Source organism: Filicampus tigris, chromosome 9 (genome assembly GCF_054856515.1).
Source record: "Filicampus tigris isolate MCC_2025a chromosome 9, RoL_Ftig_1.0, whole genome shotgun sequence".
Classification (NCBI taxonomy): domain Eukaryota; kingdom Metazoa; phylum Chordata; class Actinopteri; order Syngnathiformes; family Syngnathidae; genus Filicampus; species Filicampus tigris.
This window is the reverse complement of record NC_141225.1, coordinates 746,244-767,500: the sequence shown is the minus strand read 5'-3', so window position 1 is coordinate 767,500 and position 21,257 is coordinate 746,244. Positions and strand designations below refer to the sequence as shown.

The 21,257-nt window shown below is 40.7% G+C and overlaps 1 protein-coding gene across 1 annotated transcript in view; it reads left to right on the top strand.

Annotated features, from left to right (window-relative positions):
- p3h1 (prolyl 3-hydroxylase 1) overlaps positions 1 to 21,257 on the top strand; it is a 71,816-nt gene that overhangs the window by 27,972 nt on the left and 22,587 nt on the right. Inside the window, exons 6-7 of the mRNA XM_086039559.1 lie at positions 6,254 to 6,343; positions 6,438 to 6,490. Of these exons, the coding sequence (XP_085895685.1) occupies positions 6,254 to 6,343; positions 6,438 to 6,490 (143 nt within the window). The remainder of the gene's footprint in view (positions 1 to 6,253; positions 6,344 to 6,437; positions 6,491 to 21,257) is intronic.

Here is a 21,257-nt window from a genome sequence, read left to right as displayed (position 1 = left end):
ATATTAAAAATGTAACCAAGATTGGTTTTTATCACCTTAAGAATATCGCCAGAGTCCGCCCGTTTCTCTCTCAGGCTAACACGGAAGTGCTGATGCATGCTTTTATTTCCTGTCGTTTAGATTACTGTAATGCCCTGCTCTCTGGCCTCCTGAAAAAGAGCATTTCACCACTGCAACTACTGCAGAATTCAGCCGCTCGGGTGCTGACGAGAACCAGAGGGCGGGAGCACAATACGCCAGTTTTGAAATTGCTGCATTGGCTCCCTGTGTGTTTCAGGATCGATTTCAAAGTACTTTTATTAGTTTATAAATGTGTTAATGGTCTTGGGCCATCTTATTTATCTGATTTGCTTTCATCATACCAGCCCTCGCGGATCCTGAGGTCCTCTGGCGCCGGCCTTTTATTTATTCCAAGGGTGAGGACCAAAATGCATGGCGAGGCTGCATTCAGCCGTTTTGGTCCTCACCTTTGGAATAGCCTGCCAGAAGACGTCAGGTCTGCAGAGACTGTTGATATTTTTAAGAGGAAGCTCAAGACCAACCTTTTTAGTTTGGCTTTCGAAAACTTTTAAATAATTTATCTTTTCTTTTGATTGAAGATAATTCTATGTTTTGCTTTGAATGTTTTAAAGCACTTTGAGTTGCATTTTTATGTATGAAAAGTGCTATATAAATAAAATGTGATTGATTGATTGATTGATTTTATATTTTATTTTTATAAATTTTTTGATCTGGTAAATTAAAATAGTTGTCATTTTCTATTTTATCAATAAATTTGGGAGAAATTAGGAAATAAGTGACTCCATGAATAACGTCTCTTGTTAATGAGGCAAATGGCTGCGCCCCCGACCATTCTATCCTTGTTCGGTCGGAGTCACTGGGGGGACTGATTACAAACCCTCCATTGGAAATCATTGTACTTCCATTGCTTATAACGTCCAAAAATGGTGTTCAATTGGCACTAAAATTTATGTGGACATCCCTACTAACGCCCACTTCAACATATCAAAAGTATTAACCTTTCCGTGGCTGATTTATTTGAGAATGAGGGAAATGTGGAAGTGAGCAGAGCTACATATATTTATGCTGGGATGAGCGCACACTGCTTCTTTGCTAAAAACAACAACAACAACAAAAAAAACTGCTTCTTTGCTGATCACGGTTAGGACGGGCGAGGCATTTAACACGAGTCAAGATATTTACAGTGACTGAAGTGGGAATGAGTGGACGTGCACATTTATTTGGATGAGGAATGGCCACAGTTTTTTGACGACAACACGCCGTCCAATGGAACATAACAACCGAAATGGTGCGTTCCAATGCAGCCACATTCAGCTGTGGAGTCGGATGCGCACGTTCAAGACACCCCCCGGTGTTCGATGAGGTCTTACCTACGCCGCTTCACTCTCACAACTGCAAGCGATGTCGGACAACGCACGCGACTGCTCGGGAGGCAACCCTGTGACATGAAGACGCAGGCTCATGATCGCCTCCACACGCTGCGTGGACAGTGAGGAGCTAATGTTGTTGTGCTAATGCCTTTTGTTTTAATGGCCTGAAGCTAGTTGTTGCTATTAGCTGAACAGTTATCCTACTGTTAGCTGGGGAGGGGAGGGAATGGAGGGGGTAAAGATCCATGCTTGCCTGATTGCTTGCCCACTGCCAGTCGCCCCCTGCCTCCCGAATGTTGACAAGAGTTTAGCGTCGCTAAATGTCTGAAATATAAGCAGTCGGGGTTCGTGTCCTCATTCATGCTCTTGTCCGCTTCAGCCTGTGTCAGTGGAGAAGCGATCGCCACGGTAGTTTTGATTTTGTGGAGGTGATCATGATGAGCTCACGTTTGCTGTCAAAAGATCCAAACTATTGTGCAGAACACTTTGATACTTTCACAGGTTGAAGTGGACAAGAGTAGTAATGTGCATTTGCATTTTGGTGGCAATCGGTCGCCGTTTTAGACAACAGAACTGACAAAGCGAGCAATATTACCAGCTTACCCCCCTCCCTCATCTGGCTCCTCTCAACGTGGAGAAGCAGTGGCTTTATTCTGAGTCCCTCCCGGATGATTGAGCTTCTCACCCTATCTCTAAGGGAGAGCCCAAATACCCTGCAGAGGAAACCCAGCCGAGAGACATAGTCTCTTCAGCGTGTCCTGGGTTGTCCCTGGGGCCTCCTGCCGGTGGGACATGCTCAGAGCACCTCACCAGGGAGATGTCCAGGAGGCATCCTATTCAATGCCCGAGCCACCTAATCTGGCTCCTCTCAACGTGGAGAAGCATCGGCTTTACTCTGAATCCCTTCTGGATGACTGAGCTTCTCATCCTATCTCTAAGGGAGAGCCCAGACCCCATGCAAAGGAAGCGCATTTCGGCCAATTGTATCCCTGATCTTGTTCTTTCGGTCACGAGCTGTGGGTCATGACCATAAGCGAGGGTAGGAACATAGATCGACCGGTAAATTGAGAGCTTCACCTTTCGACTCAGCTCATTCTTCACCACGACATACAGAGTCTGCATCACAGCAGACCCTGCACCGATCCGCCTGTCGATCTCCTGTTCCATCCTGCCCTCACTCGTGAACAAGACCCCAAGATACTTTGAACCCCTCCACTTGGGGCAGTTTCTTATCCCCGACCGGGAGAGCGCACGCCACCCTTTTCTGACTGAGGACTGAGGATGGTCTCAGATTTGGAGGTGCTGATTTTCATTCCGGCCTTTTCACACTCGGCTGCGAACCGCACCAGCGAGAGTTGGAGATCGCGGCTTGAAGAAGCCAACAGTACCACATCATCTGCAAAACGCAGGGATGCAATACTGAGGCCATCAAACCGGACCCTTTCAACACCTCGTCTGCTCCTAGAAATTCTGTCCATAAAAGTTAGGAACAGAATTGATGACAAAGGACAGCCTTGGCAGATCCCAACGCTCACTGGAAATGAATCCGACTTACTGCCGGCAATGTGGACCAAACTCTGACATCAGTGATACAGAGGGCATGCTCTCCTGCACACCCTCCAAAAAGAATGGGTACTCTGAATTGCTTTTTGGTGCATAGGCACAGACAACAGTCAACAAGGGAATCAAAGAAAGGGAGGAACCAAAGCAAGGAAAACAGCAAGAAAGGAAACAAAGTAGGAAGAAAGAAAACTTGGAAGCCATGGAGGAGGGCAAGAAAGGAGGAAAAAAATGACACTAGGGAGCAAGGAAGTAAAAAAAGAGGAATCAAGGAAGGACAGAGGGAAGCAAAGATATAAGAAAACTAAAGAGGAAGGAAGCATCCGGGTTGTACCTAATATTTTGGCCAAAATGGCCAACCTATTGGGGAACCTCAGGAAACACAATCCTGGGTATCCCTAATATTTTGGCCAATATGGCTGCTTCATTAGGGCCACCTGGGGATGAGAAATCGGGATGTCCCAACATTTTTGAACAATATGGCCGCTTCATTAGGGACACCTGAGGATGAGAAATTGGGGTTTCCCAATACTTTTGAACAATATGGCCGCTTCATTAGGGACACCTGGGGATGAGAAACCGGGGTGTCCCAATATTTTTTAACAAGATGGCCGCTTCATTAGGGACACCTGGGGATCAGAATTCAGAGTGTCCCAATATTTTTGAACAGTATGGCCGCTTCATTCAGGCCACCTGGGGATGAGAATTCAGGGTGTCCCATTATTTTTGAAAAATATGGCCGCTTCATTAGGGCCACCTGGTGATGAGAAATCTGAGTGTCCCAATATTTTTGAACAATATGGCCGCTTCATTAGGGACACCTGGGGATGAGAATTCAGAGTATCCCAATATTTTTGAACAATATGGCCGCCACACCATGGGAGGCCAATAGGCCAGAATCTATCTGCAGTTTATGTCCCTTTCCAAGAGGGCGGCCACAATGGGGAGAACAATGGGCAATAACACTGGGCTAACCTTCGCCTTCGTGTAGGAATAAGCCTTCGCCTTCGCCTTCACACAATAATAGCTAGAAAATGCAATTTCTGGAGAAATTGCCTGTGAAGGGGAAGAAGCTGAATAAAAACTGCGAAATGCGTTGGAATGACACTGAATGATGGGGAATGAATTTGAATGACCTCTATGAAAAGCTGGAATGCGTTGAATTACCTCGAAGGATATAGAATAATCTGGGCGGCACGGTGGTCGACTGGTTAGCACGTCCACCTCACAGTTCAGAGGTCGTGGGTTCGATCCCGGTTCCGGCCTCCCTGTGTGGAGTTTGCATGTTCTCCCCGTGCCTGCGTGGGTTTTCTCCGGGTACTCCGGTTTCCTCCCACATTCCAAAAACATGCATGGTAAGTTGATTGGACTCTCTAAATTGCCCCTAGGTGTGATTGTGAGTGCGGATGTGTGTCTCTGTGTGCCCTGCGATTGGCTGGCAACCAATTCAGGGTGTCCTCCGCCTACTGCCCGAAGACAGCTGGGATAGGCTCCAGCACGCCCCGCGACCCTTGTGAGGATAAGCGGTATAGATAATGGATGGATGGATGAAAGAAGGAAGTCAGGAATAAAAAGAATGCAAGCAAGGAAGGAGGAAATCAAAGGAAGGAAAGAACCAAGATAACAAGGAAAACAGCCATAAAGAAACATAGTAGGAAGAAAGAAAAGTTGGAAGCAAGGGAGGAGGCTAAGAAAGGAGGAAAACATGACACGAGGAAGCAAGGAAGTTAAAAACAAGGAATCAAGGAAAGATGGAGGGAAGCAGAGAAACAAGGAAACTAAAGAGGAACGAAGCCAGCCTAATATTTGGGCCAAAATGGCCAACCTATTGGGGAACCATAGGAAACACAATCTTGGGTGTCCCTAATATTTTGAACAATATGGTCGCTTCATTAGGGACACCTGGGAATGAGAAATCGGGGTGTCCCAATACTTTTGAACGATATGGCCGCTTCACTAGGGATACCTGGGGATGAGAATTTTGGGTGTCCCAACACTTTTGAACAATATGGCCGCCACATTAGGGACACCTGGGGATGGAAAATCGGGGTGTCCCAATACCTTTGAACATCATGGTCGCTTCATTAGGGACACCTGGGGATGAGAATTCGGAGTGTCCCAATACTTTTGAACAACATGACCGCTTCATTAGGGACACCTGGGGATGAAAATTCTGGGTGTCCCAATACTTTTGAACAACATGGAATGTTCGTCTTCGCCACAGCAACACAATGGCCAATAAAACAATACAATTTACTATTTTATAAAAACAAGTTAAATTCATACTGCACTCAGTTGAGTTGCGTGGCCTGTTCAAAAAATGTATTGCCCACCTCTGACTTGCATTATGGGACCCTGTGATTGGCTAGTTTAGTTCTTGAAGTGTCCACTCTTTTTTTTCCACCACGAACTGCTTTCGCGCAAGGACATATTTTGACAAACCGTTGTACCCGCGACGGAGATAACCATATCGCCAGCAGCTTTCCTGCGTGCGCTTGACCACTGTCTCCTTGCAGATGCAGGCAGCCTAGTCAAGCCACCACAACAGTTGTTCAGTAGGGTACTATGCACCGCAATGGTCAACTTAAAAATAATAGAGAAACAAGCAATACTGTAAATGAATATCAATTTCTAACATTTGCTTTTATTTTGAAGTTGGCCCTTGGAAGCAATTGTTGTGGCGGCTGACTTGACTTCTATATTATTATAAATATTCTTAGTGTGCAAAATCTTGTTGACAGACTCGAACTGGAGTGCCATATTCAATTTCCATTCCGCTTATCTGCACCCCTGGTTATAACCCTACCCCCAATTTGAACCTTCGGACACCCCTTAGCCATCCCCGGTAAAACTATTTAGATCCACCACAAAACTGAACTGAGCCCACGTACAGTCTCTCGAAATACCAAAAGAAAGAAAACTCCCCCCATGCACATAGTTAGACTGCACTTTGCGCTAGACTTGTGCTGGGCACAAAAATATGGCCCTTAATGTCCATTATCTTTTACATACATTTTTAGTATTTGCAGCGATTTCAACAATTGAGGTAATGTCCGCTGATAGTGTAGTGGTACACACGCCTGAGTTGTGTGGGGGCAGCGTGGGATCGATTCCCGCTCAGTGACAGTGTCTATGTGTGCCCTGCGACTGGCTGGCGACCAGTTCGGGGTGTAGTCTGCCTTCGCCCATTGACGGCTGGGATAGGCTCCAGCAACTCCCCGCGACCCTATATAGGATAAGCGGTTTGGAAGATGACATGACATGACAATTGAGGTATAATAAAATATGTTTTAAACCCTCAGACTGTGAAGCAGTTCATTCAGCGTTCCCTGCTGGAGAAAGAACTGATGTACTTTGGATATGAAGCATTTGGCATAACTTTTATTGATCCCGTGAGTATTTAAAGCCCAAATGTTTTTTTTAATATTTGCAGTTTATTATTGCAATGTTGATTTTTGTTCTCGAACTGTATGAATTGTTTTTAAGGATACCTGGACTCCAGAAGATATCATGCCAAGAAAACTGAGAGACAAACAGAAGTAAGAGATTCTTATGAACGCAAATTCCATGTATGATTTGTCCACTTGATATTCAATCAAAAATCTATGATGTGTGTGTGTGGGAGTGCGTGTGTGTGTGGGTGGGGGGGGGGGGGGTGCGTGTGTGTGTGTGTGTGTTGGGGGGGTAATTCGGGGGAATATTTGTTTTTTCTTCAACTAATTAAAAAAAAAAGTTTCATTTCTATGCATTTGATTTCATGCTTGGTTCAAATGTGCTTGATTTTGATATTTCATATTCTTGATTTGTGTGACCCAGAAATCCATTCCAAATGACTTTTCGTGTGTTACTCTTGAATATATTGTCATGTGAAAAACACTTTCCACTCTCCATTTTTCTTCATTTTCTTATTTTTACATGAATGGTGTTTCCGCATTACAGACATCGCATTAAAGAAATTTTTAAAAGTTTCCCAAATTGGAGATGTGTTTTTCACAGGACAGCGACAATATCCATCATTTTGCTATTACAGCTGGTAAATATTGATAGTAAATATTGCTTTTGTGGAATAAGAGTTAATCCACCCATTTCTAGCCATCTTTGGGGCGGCCATTTTGTCACTTCTGACGACTGAAAATGACATCACATCTGCTCAGGGCTCAGGTAACGACCAATCACGGCTGACCTGTTTTCTGAAGTTGAGCCATGATTGGTCATTACCTGAGCCCTGAGCAGTTGTGGTGTCATTTAAAGTCAACAGAAGTGATAAAATGGCCGCCCCCTGAGATGACTAGATTTTGCTGCTTGACTCATATTCCACAAACACAATATTAATCCGAATGCCTTGTTTCAACTATGGGGCCTACATAGAACATATTCTTGAAATAAAAAAGTTTGGGTTGACTTCTCTTCAATTGAAAAAACAAGCATTGGATTCAACTCACACAAACAGCCCCTCAGCCCTTTCAAACGGGCACACACACACCTACACACGCACATGCACGCACGCGCGCGTATATACGCTCGTCCGCGCACGCACGCACGCACACAATCATTAGGGCCCGAGCAGCGACCACTGTGAGGTCCCTATTGTTTTTGTAGAAATTATTATTATTATTATTATTATTAGGGCCCGAGCAGCGAACAGCTGCGATGTCCCTATTGTTTTTGTAGGCATTATTATTATTATTATTATTATTATTATTATTATTATTAGGGCCTGAGGCCGACTGGTTAGCACATCCGCCTCACAGTTCAGAGGTCGTGGGTTCGATCCCGGCTCCGGCCTCCCTGTGTGGAGTTTGCATGTTCTCCCCGTGCCTGCGTGGGTTTTCTCCGGGTACTCCGGTTTCCTCCCACATTCCAAAAACATGCATGGTAAGTTGATTGGACTCTCTAAATTGCCCCTAGGTGTGATTGTGAGTGCGGATGTTTGTCTCTGTGTGCCCTGCGATTGGCTGGCAACCAATTCAGGGTATCCCCCGCCTACTGCCCGAAGACAGCTGGGATAGGCTCCAGCACGCCCCGCGACCCTTGTGAGGATAAGCGGTATCGATAATGGATGGATATTAGGGCCCGAGCAGCACACCGCTGCGAGGTCCCAATTGTTTTTGTAGGGATTATTATTATTATTAGGGCCCGAGCAGCGAACCGCTGCAAGATCCCTATTATTTTTGTAGAGATTATTGTTATTATTAGGGCCCGAGCAGCGAAAACTACAAGGACCCTATTGTTTTTGTAGAAATTAATATTATTATTATTATTATTATTTATTATTTGTTATTTATCTGACCAAATGATGGCATTTTTGAACCCCTAAACATGCACGAAAACTCACCAAACTTTGCAGTCTCATTGGACCTGGCAAAAAATTTATTTTAAAGTCGCCGTAAACGACGCAAAAGAAATGGCTCTGTTGCGCCACCTCGTGTAGGAAAACAAAATAGAATTCCAGCCTGTTTGACCTAGGCCTACGAAAATTGGCAGGCACGTGTAGCACCCTGAGACCTACAAAAAAGTCCATTAGAGCCATAGTCTAAAGTGTACAGGAAGTTAGCTATGAATTTTTGAATGTCCAATTTTGGACAATTTTTGCACGTATTACAGGGTGTATACTTTTGCACCCATGTCCCAGAGAATTATTCCAATTGACTTCAAACTTCGGATATATCATCTTAAGACTTGGGGCAAACACTGGGAATTTTTTTTTGAGTTTTCGATAAACTATATGACGGGGGAGGGCCTTCTTCATACAGGAGAAAAACCTTAATAACTCCCCTGCACATGCTCAAAAAAATCCGAAACTTCACCTGCACGTTAAGAGTTGCGACCTGAAGACATCTATATAATGATATTCCATTATACATGTAGCGCCACCTAGTGGCGACAAAAATTGTCATTTTTTACATTTCTATTTACTGCACGGAACGGAGCCCGTTGTACGAATCGACTGAAAATTTGTCAGAAAGGCCTCAAGACATTGACATTTTTGCTCTACGCCGAATATTGTGACTTTTCGGTGAAGGGCGTGGCCTTGACAGTGCCGCAAAATCTGATTATTCAACGTGATAATAAACACAGTTTTGCACTCAGATCATCCAAATTTCTCGAAATTTTTCATATTTGATGATAGCCAAGGGCTGAAGGCATCTACAAACTTATTTTTCATTGTAGTGGTAACGCCGCCCAGTGGCTGAAGGAAATACATGTGTTTTTCTTTGATGTTTTTATCCTAGCAGGTTAACCAGGTCCACCTCATCTTTGCTCGGAACGGTGTTTACGACTTCCTAATATTAAAATACGAAATTTGTGATTTTTCGTGATAAGCTGTTGCCATGGCAACACACAGTTCGCCCAAAAGAACAACGCTCATTTTGAGGGTCTGAACATGCTCAAAATCTCACGAAACTTTTACACATACGTCAGGCCTGGCAAAATCATCAATATTTTTTTGTGCAACTTGTAAAAATGACTCGCTAGCGTCCCCTATAAATTTTTAAAAATTCAGCCCCGGTTGTACTTTACACCTAGATCGATGAAAATTTGGTGGTATATGTAACAGTTCAAGGCCTATAAAAAAGTCTCTTGGAGCCATATGCTAAACCAAACAGGAAGTCGGGCATTTTGAATTAAGTTTAAAGTATGAATTTGCTCTGATTACAATAGCTGCTGGAACTTGACCCACATGATAATTTCTTCTAAAACCCGACTAACATTTGATAAAAGTCGAAGCCTGAAGACATCTCCGAACTTATTTTTCATCGTAGTGGTAGCGCCACCTAATGGCAAAAGGAAGTACAGGTTTTATTCTTTGATCTTTTTCTCCTCGCCAGTTAACCATTTCTAAACTACACCAATTTCGACGGTCTAAACATGGATGAAATCTCACGAAACCTTGCATACACATGGTGAAATCATCTATTTTTTTTTTTACGTCGCAAATTTAAAAAAAAATGGCTTGCTAGCGCCCCCTAGAATTTTTAAAAATTCAGCCCCGGTTGTACTTTTCACCTAGATCGACGAAAATTTGGTGGTATATGTAACAGGTCAAGATCTACAAAAAAGTCTCTTGGAGCCAAGGGCTAAACCAAGTCCGCCATTTTGAATTTACCTTACAATTCGGCATCATATTGACTTTAAAAGCAGCTGTGATGTGATCGACATGATAATATCTTGTCAAAATGTCATACATTTGATGAGAGTCTATACCTGAAGACATCTACGAACTAACTTTTCATCGTAGTGGGAGCGCCTCCTACCGGCTAAATGAAATGTTTTCCTTCATGTTTTTCTCCTGGCAGGTTAGCCAGATCTCCCTCATATTTTTTCGGAAGAGTGTTTACGCCTTCATGATGTTAAAACACGAAGTTTGAAATTTTATGCAAAAAGCTTTTGCCATGGTAACGCCCTGTTTGCCAATAACACAATGCTGATTTTGAGAATATAAACATGCACGAAAACTCATGAAACTTTGCACACATAGAAGGCCTAGTAAATTAATCAATAATTAATTATTAAATTGTGCAATCTTTAAAAGATGGCTCACTACCGCCCCTTAGAATATATTTAAAAAGTGGCCCTGTTTGTACACTTCACCTACATCTATGAAAATTTGGTAGTATTTGAAACAGGACGAGACCTACAAAAAAGCCTCTAGGAGCCATATGCTAAACCTAAGACGAAGTCTGCCATTTTGAATTTAGTTTAAAGTTTGGACTCACCTTGACTACAAAAGCTGCTGTAACTTGATTTAAATTATTCAATTTCGATGTGCAAGCATCCCGACGTGCCGATACCCCATGGTTGCCAGGACTGCGAGAGCCCGTTCTAGCTGCTTGCAGCTCTAGTGATTATTATTATTTTTCTGCATGTTATGTCACATTTTTGACCACCTAAACATGCACGAACACTCACCAAACTTTGCAGTCTCATCGGGCCTGACGAAAAATTGGATATTTTAAAGTCGGCGTAAACACCGCAAACGAAATGGCTCTGTAGCGCCACCTAGAGTAGGAAAACAAAATATAATTCCAGCCTGTATGACCTAGGCCTACGAAAATTGGCAGGCACATGTAGCACCCTGAGACTTACAAAAAAGTCCATTGCAATCATAGTCTAAAGTGTACAGGAAGTGAGCTATGAATTTTTGAATGTCCAATTTTGGACCATTTTTGCATTTATAAATGCTGATTTTGAGAATGTAAACATGCATGAAAACCCATGAAACTTTGCACACAAAGAAGGCCTGGTAAATTAATCAATAATTAATTATTCAATTGTGTAATCTTTAAAAGATGGCTTTCGACCGCCCCCTAGAATTTTTTGTGGCCCCTTTTGTACGCTTCACCTACATCTACGAAAATTTGGTAGTGTATGAAACAGGAAGCGACCTCCAAATAATCCTCTTGGAGGAATATGCTAAACCTAAGAGGGAGTCCGCCATTTTGAATTTAGTTTAAAGTTTGGACTCACCTTGACTATAAAAGCTGCTGTAACTTGATCCACGTGATAATTTCGATTATTCAATTCTGATGTGCGAGCATCCCGACGTGCCGGTACCCCATCGTTGCCAGGGCTGCGAGGGCCCTTTATAGCTGCTTGCAGCTCCAGTTTACATTGGTGTTGTTCCGACAGATATAGTTATTTTTTCTTGAGGGCGAGCTGTTGCGCAAGCGCCGCTTGGATTTAGAACTACGAGAGCAGTCACTTTTATTGCGCTCATGGCTATGACTTCAACTAAAAAGATGATTACTCACTGCTCAAGTGTCTAATAAAGGTATTTTGTTTTTAAAATTCTGTTGTGGGTATATTTTAATGTAAATTGTATCAGATAACTCAATGACAAACAGTTGGTGGACCGCTGAGATTGTCCCGTGCTGCATGTGTCATGCTGTCACAGCTGCTTTGGACCAAACGGCATATTATTTTCTATTTATTATTTTTCTAAAATGCTGCAATATTGTTTTGTGAGTATATATTTATTTATTTATATTGTGCTTAAGCATTTATTCCTTTTTGATTTCCTGGGTGGAGAAGAAAGGAGAGAGAGAGGTGAATGAGAGCGGGGCTGTTCACGTCTGAAAACGAAGACACAACAAAACACTGTCCTGCCGTGTCGGTTGTCTTTACCAAGGAAGACGCCAGAATAAATACATTAAGTCAAACCTATATTGTAACCAGCCATAGCACGGCCTCCGAAGATGAGGAAGAACAATCTTTAAGGGTGACATTACCAACAGGTACATCGCTATCACCGCGGGGCAGGGGGACTCAAGCAGATGTAACGCCTCCTCTACTCTAAAGCTTTGTTTAAAATGTTTATGTTTGGAGTGGGAATCTATGGGTACCTCAACATTCAATCCGATTCTGATTCTGAGGCTCACGATTTGATTCAATTTCGATTCAGAGGCTTATGATTCCATTCGATTCCGATTCCAATACATCACAACAAAAAAACTCAAGGAAGAGCAGGCATTTGTTATGATTTATTTCACACTTTGACTTTGCTCCGCTTATATGAGGTTTTGCTTGTTCCGCCATCTTGTCACGTATTAGCTTAGCTTAGCACAGACGTCTGACGTACAAACACACATAATCGCTTGCACATGCTTTTAGTTTTTTATTTAAACTTTAAATATCGCTTATTAATACCTATGAACCGATTCAGAATCTTTTTAATACGCTGAACGATGCATCGAAAAAAGGCTTATCATCCCCCCGATATATATAGAAATATAGATATCGATAGATATATAGATATAGATATATATAGATGTATAGATATACATAGATATAGATATTGATATGATAGATATATGATATATATGATATATAGATAGATGGATATATGGATGGATATATCTATATATATATATATATATATATATATATATATCTATATATATATATATATATATATATACATATATATAGATATATATCTATATCTATATCTATATATATGTATATATATATATATATATATATATATATGTATGTATATATATATATACATATATATATACATATATATAGTTATATATCTATATCTATATCTGTAAAGATATATCTGTATATATATATATATATATATGTATATATATATATATATATATATATATATATATATATATATATATATATATATATATGTATAGATATATACATATATATATATGTATAGATAAGATAGATAGATAGATAGATAGATATAGATACGCACACACACACAGGGGTGCACATAATTTTTTTTCATGTGGGTACACACATGAGGAGGAAGGACCAGGAGATTGTCTTCAGTACTCAATAGTCACAGTGGTACAACGGATCACATAAGTCACGGTTCGCATCGGTCACACATTTTGAGTCACGTATCGGATCGTTTTTTTTGCATTGCAAAAAAAAAGCTAAATAGAATTTTGTCTGCATTTATTTTATAAAACGCTTTTGCCGATAAAAAAATAAAACAAAAAAATCAACTCCTAATGTATAAAATGGCCATTTAGGATTTAACACTAGAACTCCCAGAGGTTTTACCAACTTTTTTTACAACAACTATTGTATGACAAATCTGGGAGTTATTTGACAAACAACTCTCCTGGCTACAAGTAGATGACTTTAATTTGTAAATTGACCATTCCCTGCCAAAATAGCAGTTGATATGGCGGAGTGACATCGTCAAATGTAAAGCATAGACAGTCAAATGACCGCCTTCTGGGTGTTCTAGAACACAACTTAACGCAATATAAGGCAGGATACACTGTCATTTTGTAAGTGGTACAGTGTATAAATTCCAAGGTATCCTGCCAGACATTTTGAGATGAATGTTTTCTTCGAAATATTTATTGAGCAAAAGTGTTTTTATAAAATAAGTGGACAAAGTTTGATTTTTTTTTTTTCTTCCATAATGAAAAAGGCCTTGAAGTGCAATTTAAGCCACCTTCCTCTCAGAACATGGGCAGTGAATTACAAAGTAATCTTGGTCAACAATATTGAAAAATTTTAATTAAAAAAATAAAATAGGAACTGTAAGCCAAGGAATAGCGGTTGAACTACCAGCTAATGATAATAGCTGCTAGCCACTAACGCCAGGGACTTGTAGCATATTACACAATAATTAACCAGCGGTTTTTTCACGTCCTAAATTAGAGACTGAATATGATTTCAGAACGGCATTGCATTAGTGTTGGTGGCAAGCGTTAAAACTGCCGTAACGTCGAAAATGGAAGTCATGTTAGCCGTTACGCCACCACGCGGGCCAATCTCAAACTACTATTTGGTAAGCTTTATTTTGAAGTTAGCCTTTGCGGGCGGGTGTGTTCATTGAGTATGTTTGCAAAACGTTCTCGTACATGCGACTTATGTCTTGAGGTTTTTCAACTTCCTTTGCTTTTGCAGACTAATCACATTTCCTTAATGTGAACGCGCACAGTTTTTTTCACCAACCATTCTGCGGATTGTTCCCGTCCTGACGCTTGATCCTAACTGATCAGGGGTCAAAGATGATTCGTTGCAGTGTACCACTAGTGTGTACACTGTACAGGTACGCAAATGCGCGTTGTGACGCAAATGATGGTACGCATCAGTAATTTCTGTTGCACACGTGTACCTGCGTACCAGTATTGTGCACCTGCGTACCAATTATGTGCACCCCTGTATATATCTATGAGCAATTCTACAGAATTGGTTGAAATTGCTGTCCCACAATGAAAATCAAATTTTAAAAAAACAATTAAGTGTTCAGACCTTGCATAATTAGTAATATCTTATGATCTATTTTACCACAAGGCATTGATGGCGATACTATTAAACTGAATGTATAAAAAGTCATCTTTTATATGTCACTTCCTATTGGTAGGTGGCTGTCCCAGTCTCCAACTCCTAAATTTCAATTGATGAAAAAAAAATGCAGAAGATTTTTGCCAAATTAAAAAAAAAAATTTTGGTTGCTTTTAAATATATGGTGAAAGATTTATATTGATTTTGTAGATTTTTTTCAAATTAGAAGTTTTTTATTTAAAAAAACCTGTCCCAACTTTTCATGTCACTACTGAAACACAAAGAGTATTTGTCTGTAGGCAGGGCTTGGTTTTAGCCACATCCCCAGAAATTTCACCAGTATAAGACATTACCTCCATGTTCATCACTGGGCACATGGCAAGTAATTAGTTGGCAGCATTATTAAGTTATGTGCCCTCCAACGTCTGAAAATCAGCATGTGGTTTTAAGGACTGTCACTACTGAACACCTCATTTCGGCAATAGTATGAGCACTTTTGATTTTAATGCTAAATGTACTGTTTTCTATCTCTCTACACATGCTCAAAACTGTCTGTGGTAGCCACGTTGTGCCTGGCATTGTTGAGTATTGTCAACAACGAGCATAAAATGGCCACTACCAAAACGGTAACTACCGAAACGGTCACTACCGAAACGTTTCGGTAGTGACATAATGGTTTCGGTAGTGACAATATGATGTTTATTTTGAATAAAGTACGTTTTAAATAATATAATACATAGATACACGTGTCATACATAGATCCTTCTGATTTTAACAATATTGTATTCCATATTTTATCAAAATTTGAAGGGAAAAACAAACCCGAACCGATCACTACCGAAACATACAGAAAGGTTGCGGTTGTGACATAATGGTTTTTGGTAGTGACAATATGATGTTTATTTTTGAATAAAGTAAGTTTGAAATAATATAATACATAGATACATATGTGTAAGAATAAATTTTAAATAGTTATCACACATTTGCTGATTATATTAAATGACCATATGTTTGAGTTATTTTGTTTACTATACATATTTGTATTGTAAACTAAATATAAGAATGATGTGATATTTGCTTGCAATGAAGAAATTGCTTCTGCTTTCCTGTCTATATTTATTATACCGTATTTCCTGGGCTATAAGCCGCACCGTTATATAAGCCGCACCCAGCCCATTTTTCGAACATTTTGGGAAAAAACAAAATAAGCTGCACCTTTATATAAGCTGCACCTATCTATGTTGAAAACTTTTATATTTACTGCATTTACAGAACGATTATGAACTGTAAATGTACATGTATGTACCTGAGCACATTCTTTCCTAACAGTGAGTTTTAACACTGCAGCAACGTTGCAGATTAAAGCAGAACAGAACCAAGACAAAATAAACAGTACTTATCTTCATCTCACTGCCGACTGCCGCTCCAGTTTGTCAGCTAATGTCCACCAGACTCCACCATCTATTGGTCTACTACATTCTACATATGCAGCTGTCTTGTTTTATGTTAATAAAGTCAGCCAATCTAACACACAACATGCTAAATCAACAATAGCATTTCACATCGAAACAACAGAACAGATGTAACATCAGCCAATCGCATTCATGTGCACTTCACGGACCTCTAGGAAAACATAAAACCAAAGCATTACAGCACCTAATGCAATAACCTAGTCTATGGCACCCTCGCCTGTTGAACTCCTCCACCTGCAGTCACATCCAGTTAATGGGAAATGTATTGTATTGAATTGTACTGTCATTCCGGTAAGAGCGCCCCGAGCGGTGGAAGAAAAATCCACAGAATAGCCACACCGGACTGTAAACCGCATGGCTCAAAATCTAGGACAAAGTCGCGGCTTATAGTCCCGAAAATACAGTAACCATCCGAGATGGTTTTAAAGACAGAGTAGTCTTTAAAAAACTGTTTGAGTAGTAAAACCTCGAGAATACTTGTCCCTATAGAGTACAAAGAGACAGAGTATTAGTCTATAAAACTGAATAAGGATGCCGGAGTCCTACACGCATGTTTAAATTCTGTTTAAATACTCCAGTAAAGAGTGCATGTGAAAAGTGAGTGAAGTGTGCATGTGAAAAGGGTGAGTGGAACAGGACTTTGAGTGACTACTTTTTGGGGAAGCAGAGGCAAGAATTCTCCGCCACGTTGTGTTAGAAGCTTGAGAATTACCCTACACAGAAAGTAATTGTCACCCTGTTCAGGTACAAGCCAGCAGAGTCACCCTAAGTGAATCGCTGACTCCAGTCAAAATGGGAAAAAAACAAACAGTAAAAATGTTGACCAAGAGGATCCGAAATAAAGGTTAACTTGTAGGGACTGGAAGTTTATAGAAAACCAATGTCCTTCTAAAATAAATTTGTGGATAACAAAATACGATTTTGCTGGCCAGCCGAACACACAAAAAATAGTACTCCTGCAGGATAAGATAAGAAACACGAAAAAATAAATAAAAGAAAATGGATAAAGGTGGTTTTGGAGATACTGAGTTTTGGATGATAGTTATCAAATTAGTTGTTATTATTTTTCATACAAATAGACAGTGTAGTTTGTGCACCTCCGTGCTCTTCCTCATTGTGTGAGAGCAGTTGTGGCAGCTTCTATGGCTGTTGAAAGCAGCTCCACTATAGTGTTATTTCATGTACTGATATTAAAAGTACCGCATGCAGTGTCAGCTTTGCTGTTGCGAACAAATATGACGTTTTCATCGCCTGCCAGACATTTATCTTGCATTGCCATATTGTTTCTCAACTGCATTTAATGTTGGAACGCTGCACAGTATTACACTCTGCCACACTGTTGCCACTTCCTGAAGATGGTGAGGAAAATACTCATGATTGTCAGGAACTAGGTGAGACAATTACAAAATGTTGGTCTGATTTACAGAATCAACTGCTACAAACCGGGAAGATTTTGTAAGTACATGGGTCTAGTAGAAATAAAAAAAAATATTTGGGGAAAACAGAGAGGATATGCTGTGGTAACTATTATGCAAGTTTTGATAGCTGAGCCCAACCGTCACACTTTTCTGCTCACGCTGCAGAATTAGTGGCTTTGGCTGAGACACTGATAACTGATAAGGATGTTAATATTTACACCGATGACCAATATCCTTTTTCCACATGCCACATCTTTGCACAGTATTGGCAAAACACATTTGATGGTAACTTCAACAGGAAAACCTGTGACTCATGTTGAATTATTCCATCATTTATTAATGCAAGTCCAATTACCACAACACATAGCAATATATAAACGTACTGCACACACACTGGGAACTGATGTCATTTCATTGGGGAATGCCTTTGCTGATAAGATGGCAAAGGTGGCAGCAGCTAAACCCTTTTTGGGGTTCACTGATGTACTGCCGGATGAAAGTATTCTATCTGGTGATGTGTTGGTTAAAATGCAACAACATAGTCTACCTTCCGAACTTAAGGGGTTGATAGATAAGGGGGCTGTTTTATGGGATGGTGTTTATGTTAATGCCTAAGGCAAGTCAATTTTGAAGAAAAATCTTTTCCGTTGGCTATTTTGAGCCATGGAGAGATCCATGTCTCGAAAAGGGGGGGACAATGAAATTAGAACAGCGATATTGGTGCAGCGCTGTTGTACTACGTATGGATTTGGTTTGTGTTCGGATTGGTGCGGTGACATTGTGCTACTTGTGGATTTAATTTATATTACATTTTTTTTTAATAATTTCAAGGTAATGCATGAACAAAGAGGGGCACATGGATTCATCTTTCACATTGTAAGAGGGTCATCTCGGTAGAAACACTGGATGGGAAGGGTGAGCTGAAGTCTGACAACAAGGTGGGTGCAGATTTGTAGTATCTGAAAATACCTGACTGTCAGTGAAGATATTACGTACCCAATTAGTGTGAGTGTGTTTCTGTTCGACATGGCAATATTTCATTAGTTGTATTCCAAGTTCCTGTTGTGCAACCACGCTAACAGCTGCCCTGATCTTTCTTAATATATATCTACTCTGCTTATGCGGAAAGAACAAATTTTTGATAGTTTTAAAAATGCGACTGGTGTTTGTGCATTGGTGTCACTGCTCTTACTTGTTACTATGTTTTCATTTACAGTGAACCACATAGAGGTGACTGCATTATCTTACGGGACAACTGTGAACAATTTGGTCAAAGATGCGATTGGAGAGCCCAGGGGAGTTACAGATCAAAACAAATTGGTAAACCAAATTGTTGGGGGTGGAATAAAATTTTCGTGTGGGTCACACCAAACAAAAACGTTGATAGAAACAATTACCTCCACTACGACATTCAGAAGCTGGGTAACTACACTGAAGAGGGCTTTTTGGCCATTAAAGAACAATTGGCATCTACCTCACTCATGGCTTTTCAGAACCGCGTTGCGATGAATATGCTCCTGGCAAAGACAAATGGTGTATGTGCGATGTCTGGGTCTGAGTGGGATCTGAGTGCTGGATCCCAAATAAAACACAGCCCCTGATGGGTCGCTGACAAAGGCCTTTACACACTCAACAGGAAGATGAAGAGCATTCTGGAGTGACCGCAGCCATGTGGTCTGAGTGTTGGGACAAAATGTTTGGTAAATATCAGAACCTTGTGTTCTCAGTATTAGTTTCTCTTGGTGTGTTCACAGAGATCTCAACTTTGTGTGGATGTTCTTGTATTCTATGTATTAGAGCTCTCCTTAACCAATTGATTACTGCAGCCATTAAATCCTATGACAGTTTAGATTGGGCAAATTGTATCCTTTACTGCGACAGATGGACGTGGCATCCAGGTTTACGAAAATGTCTTGATTGGTATTCGTTTGGCTTTTAATACATTTTATGAGATTTTTGGTAACATCACAACACGTAGAGTTGCCTTTTGGGCATTACTATGTTTGCACATAATGCACATAATGAATGATTGCATTGAATAAAGACTGATAGGAGTTTTTGTGTCATGATGAAGGATTGTGTGCAAATGTGGGATAAAGAGTAGGGAAATGTAAGAATAATTTTTAAATAGTTATCACACATTTGCTGATTATGCTAAATGGACATATGTTTGAGTTATTTTGTTTGCTATATATATATTTGTATTGTAAACTAAATAAGAATAATGTGATATTTGCTTGCAATGAAGAAATTGCTTCTGCTTTCATGTCTATATTTATTATAACCATCCGAGGTGAATGTGTGAAAAGAAGTAAGAAGGAAAATCAAGAAAACACTAAATTGTTAATATGACTGAATGTTTTTGCAGTGTAATGCTTTGACACATGTACACCGTAATCTCTTTCCCCACACGCAATCACATAGAACACCAGGTTTACGTATCGCCAACAGCTTGCATGAAAACAGTATTTTCTCACCCACATACACTCATATAGATAACAAGGCCAAGTGTTTCCAACAGCTTGCATAAATTCCCCGCCCGTTAGGTTGGAAACACCCATGTAACCAGGGAGTCCTGAAAGTTAATAAAAAGAGAGGGAACGGAAAAATAAGTTTAGAACGCAGAAAGAGCACAGAAGGAACGTAGAAAGAAGCGTTCTCCTCACGAGCACAGCGGGAAACAGAAATTCTGCAATTGCTCCGTTCTCCTCATGAGCTAGTAACAAAGAATTTCTTTCCTCTTCATTTGTGTTGTGTTATAAAAATGTCAAATTGATGAACCTGACAATATGTCATACATAGATCTCTCTGATTTTAACAATATTCTATTTCATATTTTATCTTTATTTGAAGGGAAAAACACCAAAACGTCAAAAAGCCTAGCAGAGACAGAGTACAGGCGAAGGGTTACAATGACCCAGTGAAATCCAAAGAATATTTAATAACGGAAAGAGAAAGAAATAAGAGATGGAAGAAAGAAGGAAAGCTGAAGTCACCAATGAATTATCCAGCAGAGAGCAAAGGAAAGTCAGAAGAGCATGGAGGAGAAGACAAGACCACCGGATGTCTCTCAAAAAACAGAGAGAGAGGGAACATACATACAGGGAAATGTATGTTACAAAAATGTTTGTCATTCCAATTACATTTTCATTTGGAAGGTGAAACCAAGCCATCAATGATAAAGAGCCCTGTGATGGACAGGTGACTGGTCCAGCGTGGACTATGCTAGGTCAGCTGCGATCAACTCCAACCCACTGCGACCCTGAGTACAGCACAAAGCAGTAGAAAATGGAAAAAATAATGTTTCATTAGTTGTATCCATCCATCCATTATCTCCCGCTTATCCGAAGTCGGGTCGCGGAGGCAGCAGCTTCAGCAGGGAAGCCCAGACTTCCCTCTCCCCAACAACATCTTCCAGCTCTTCCGGAAGGATCCCAAGGCGTTCCCAGGCAAGCCGGGAGACATACTCTCTCCAGCATGTTCTGGGTCGTCCTCTGGGTCTCCTGCCGGTGGGACATGCCCGGAACACCTCACCAGGGAGGCGTCCAGGAGGCATCCTAATCAGATGCCCGAGCCACCTCAACTGGCTCCTCTCAACGCGGAGGAGCAGCGGCTCGACTCTGAGTCCCTCCCGGATGGCC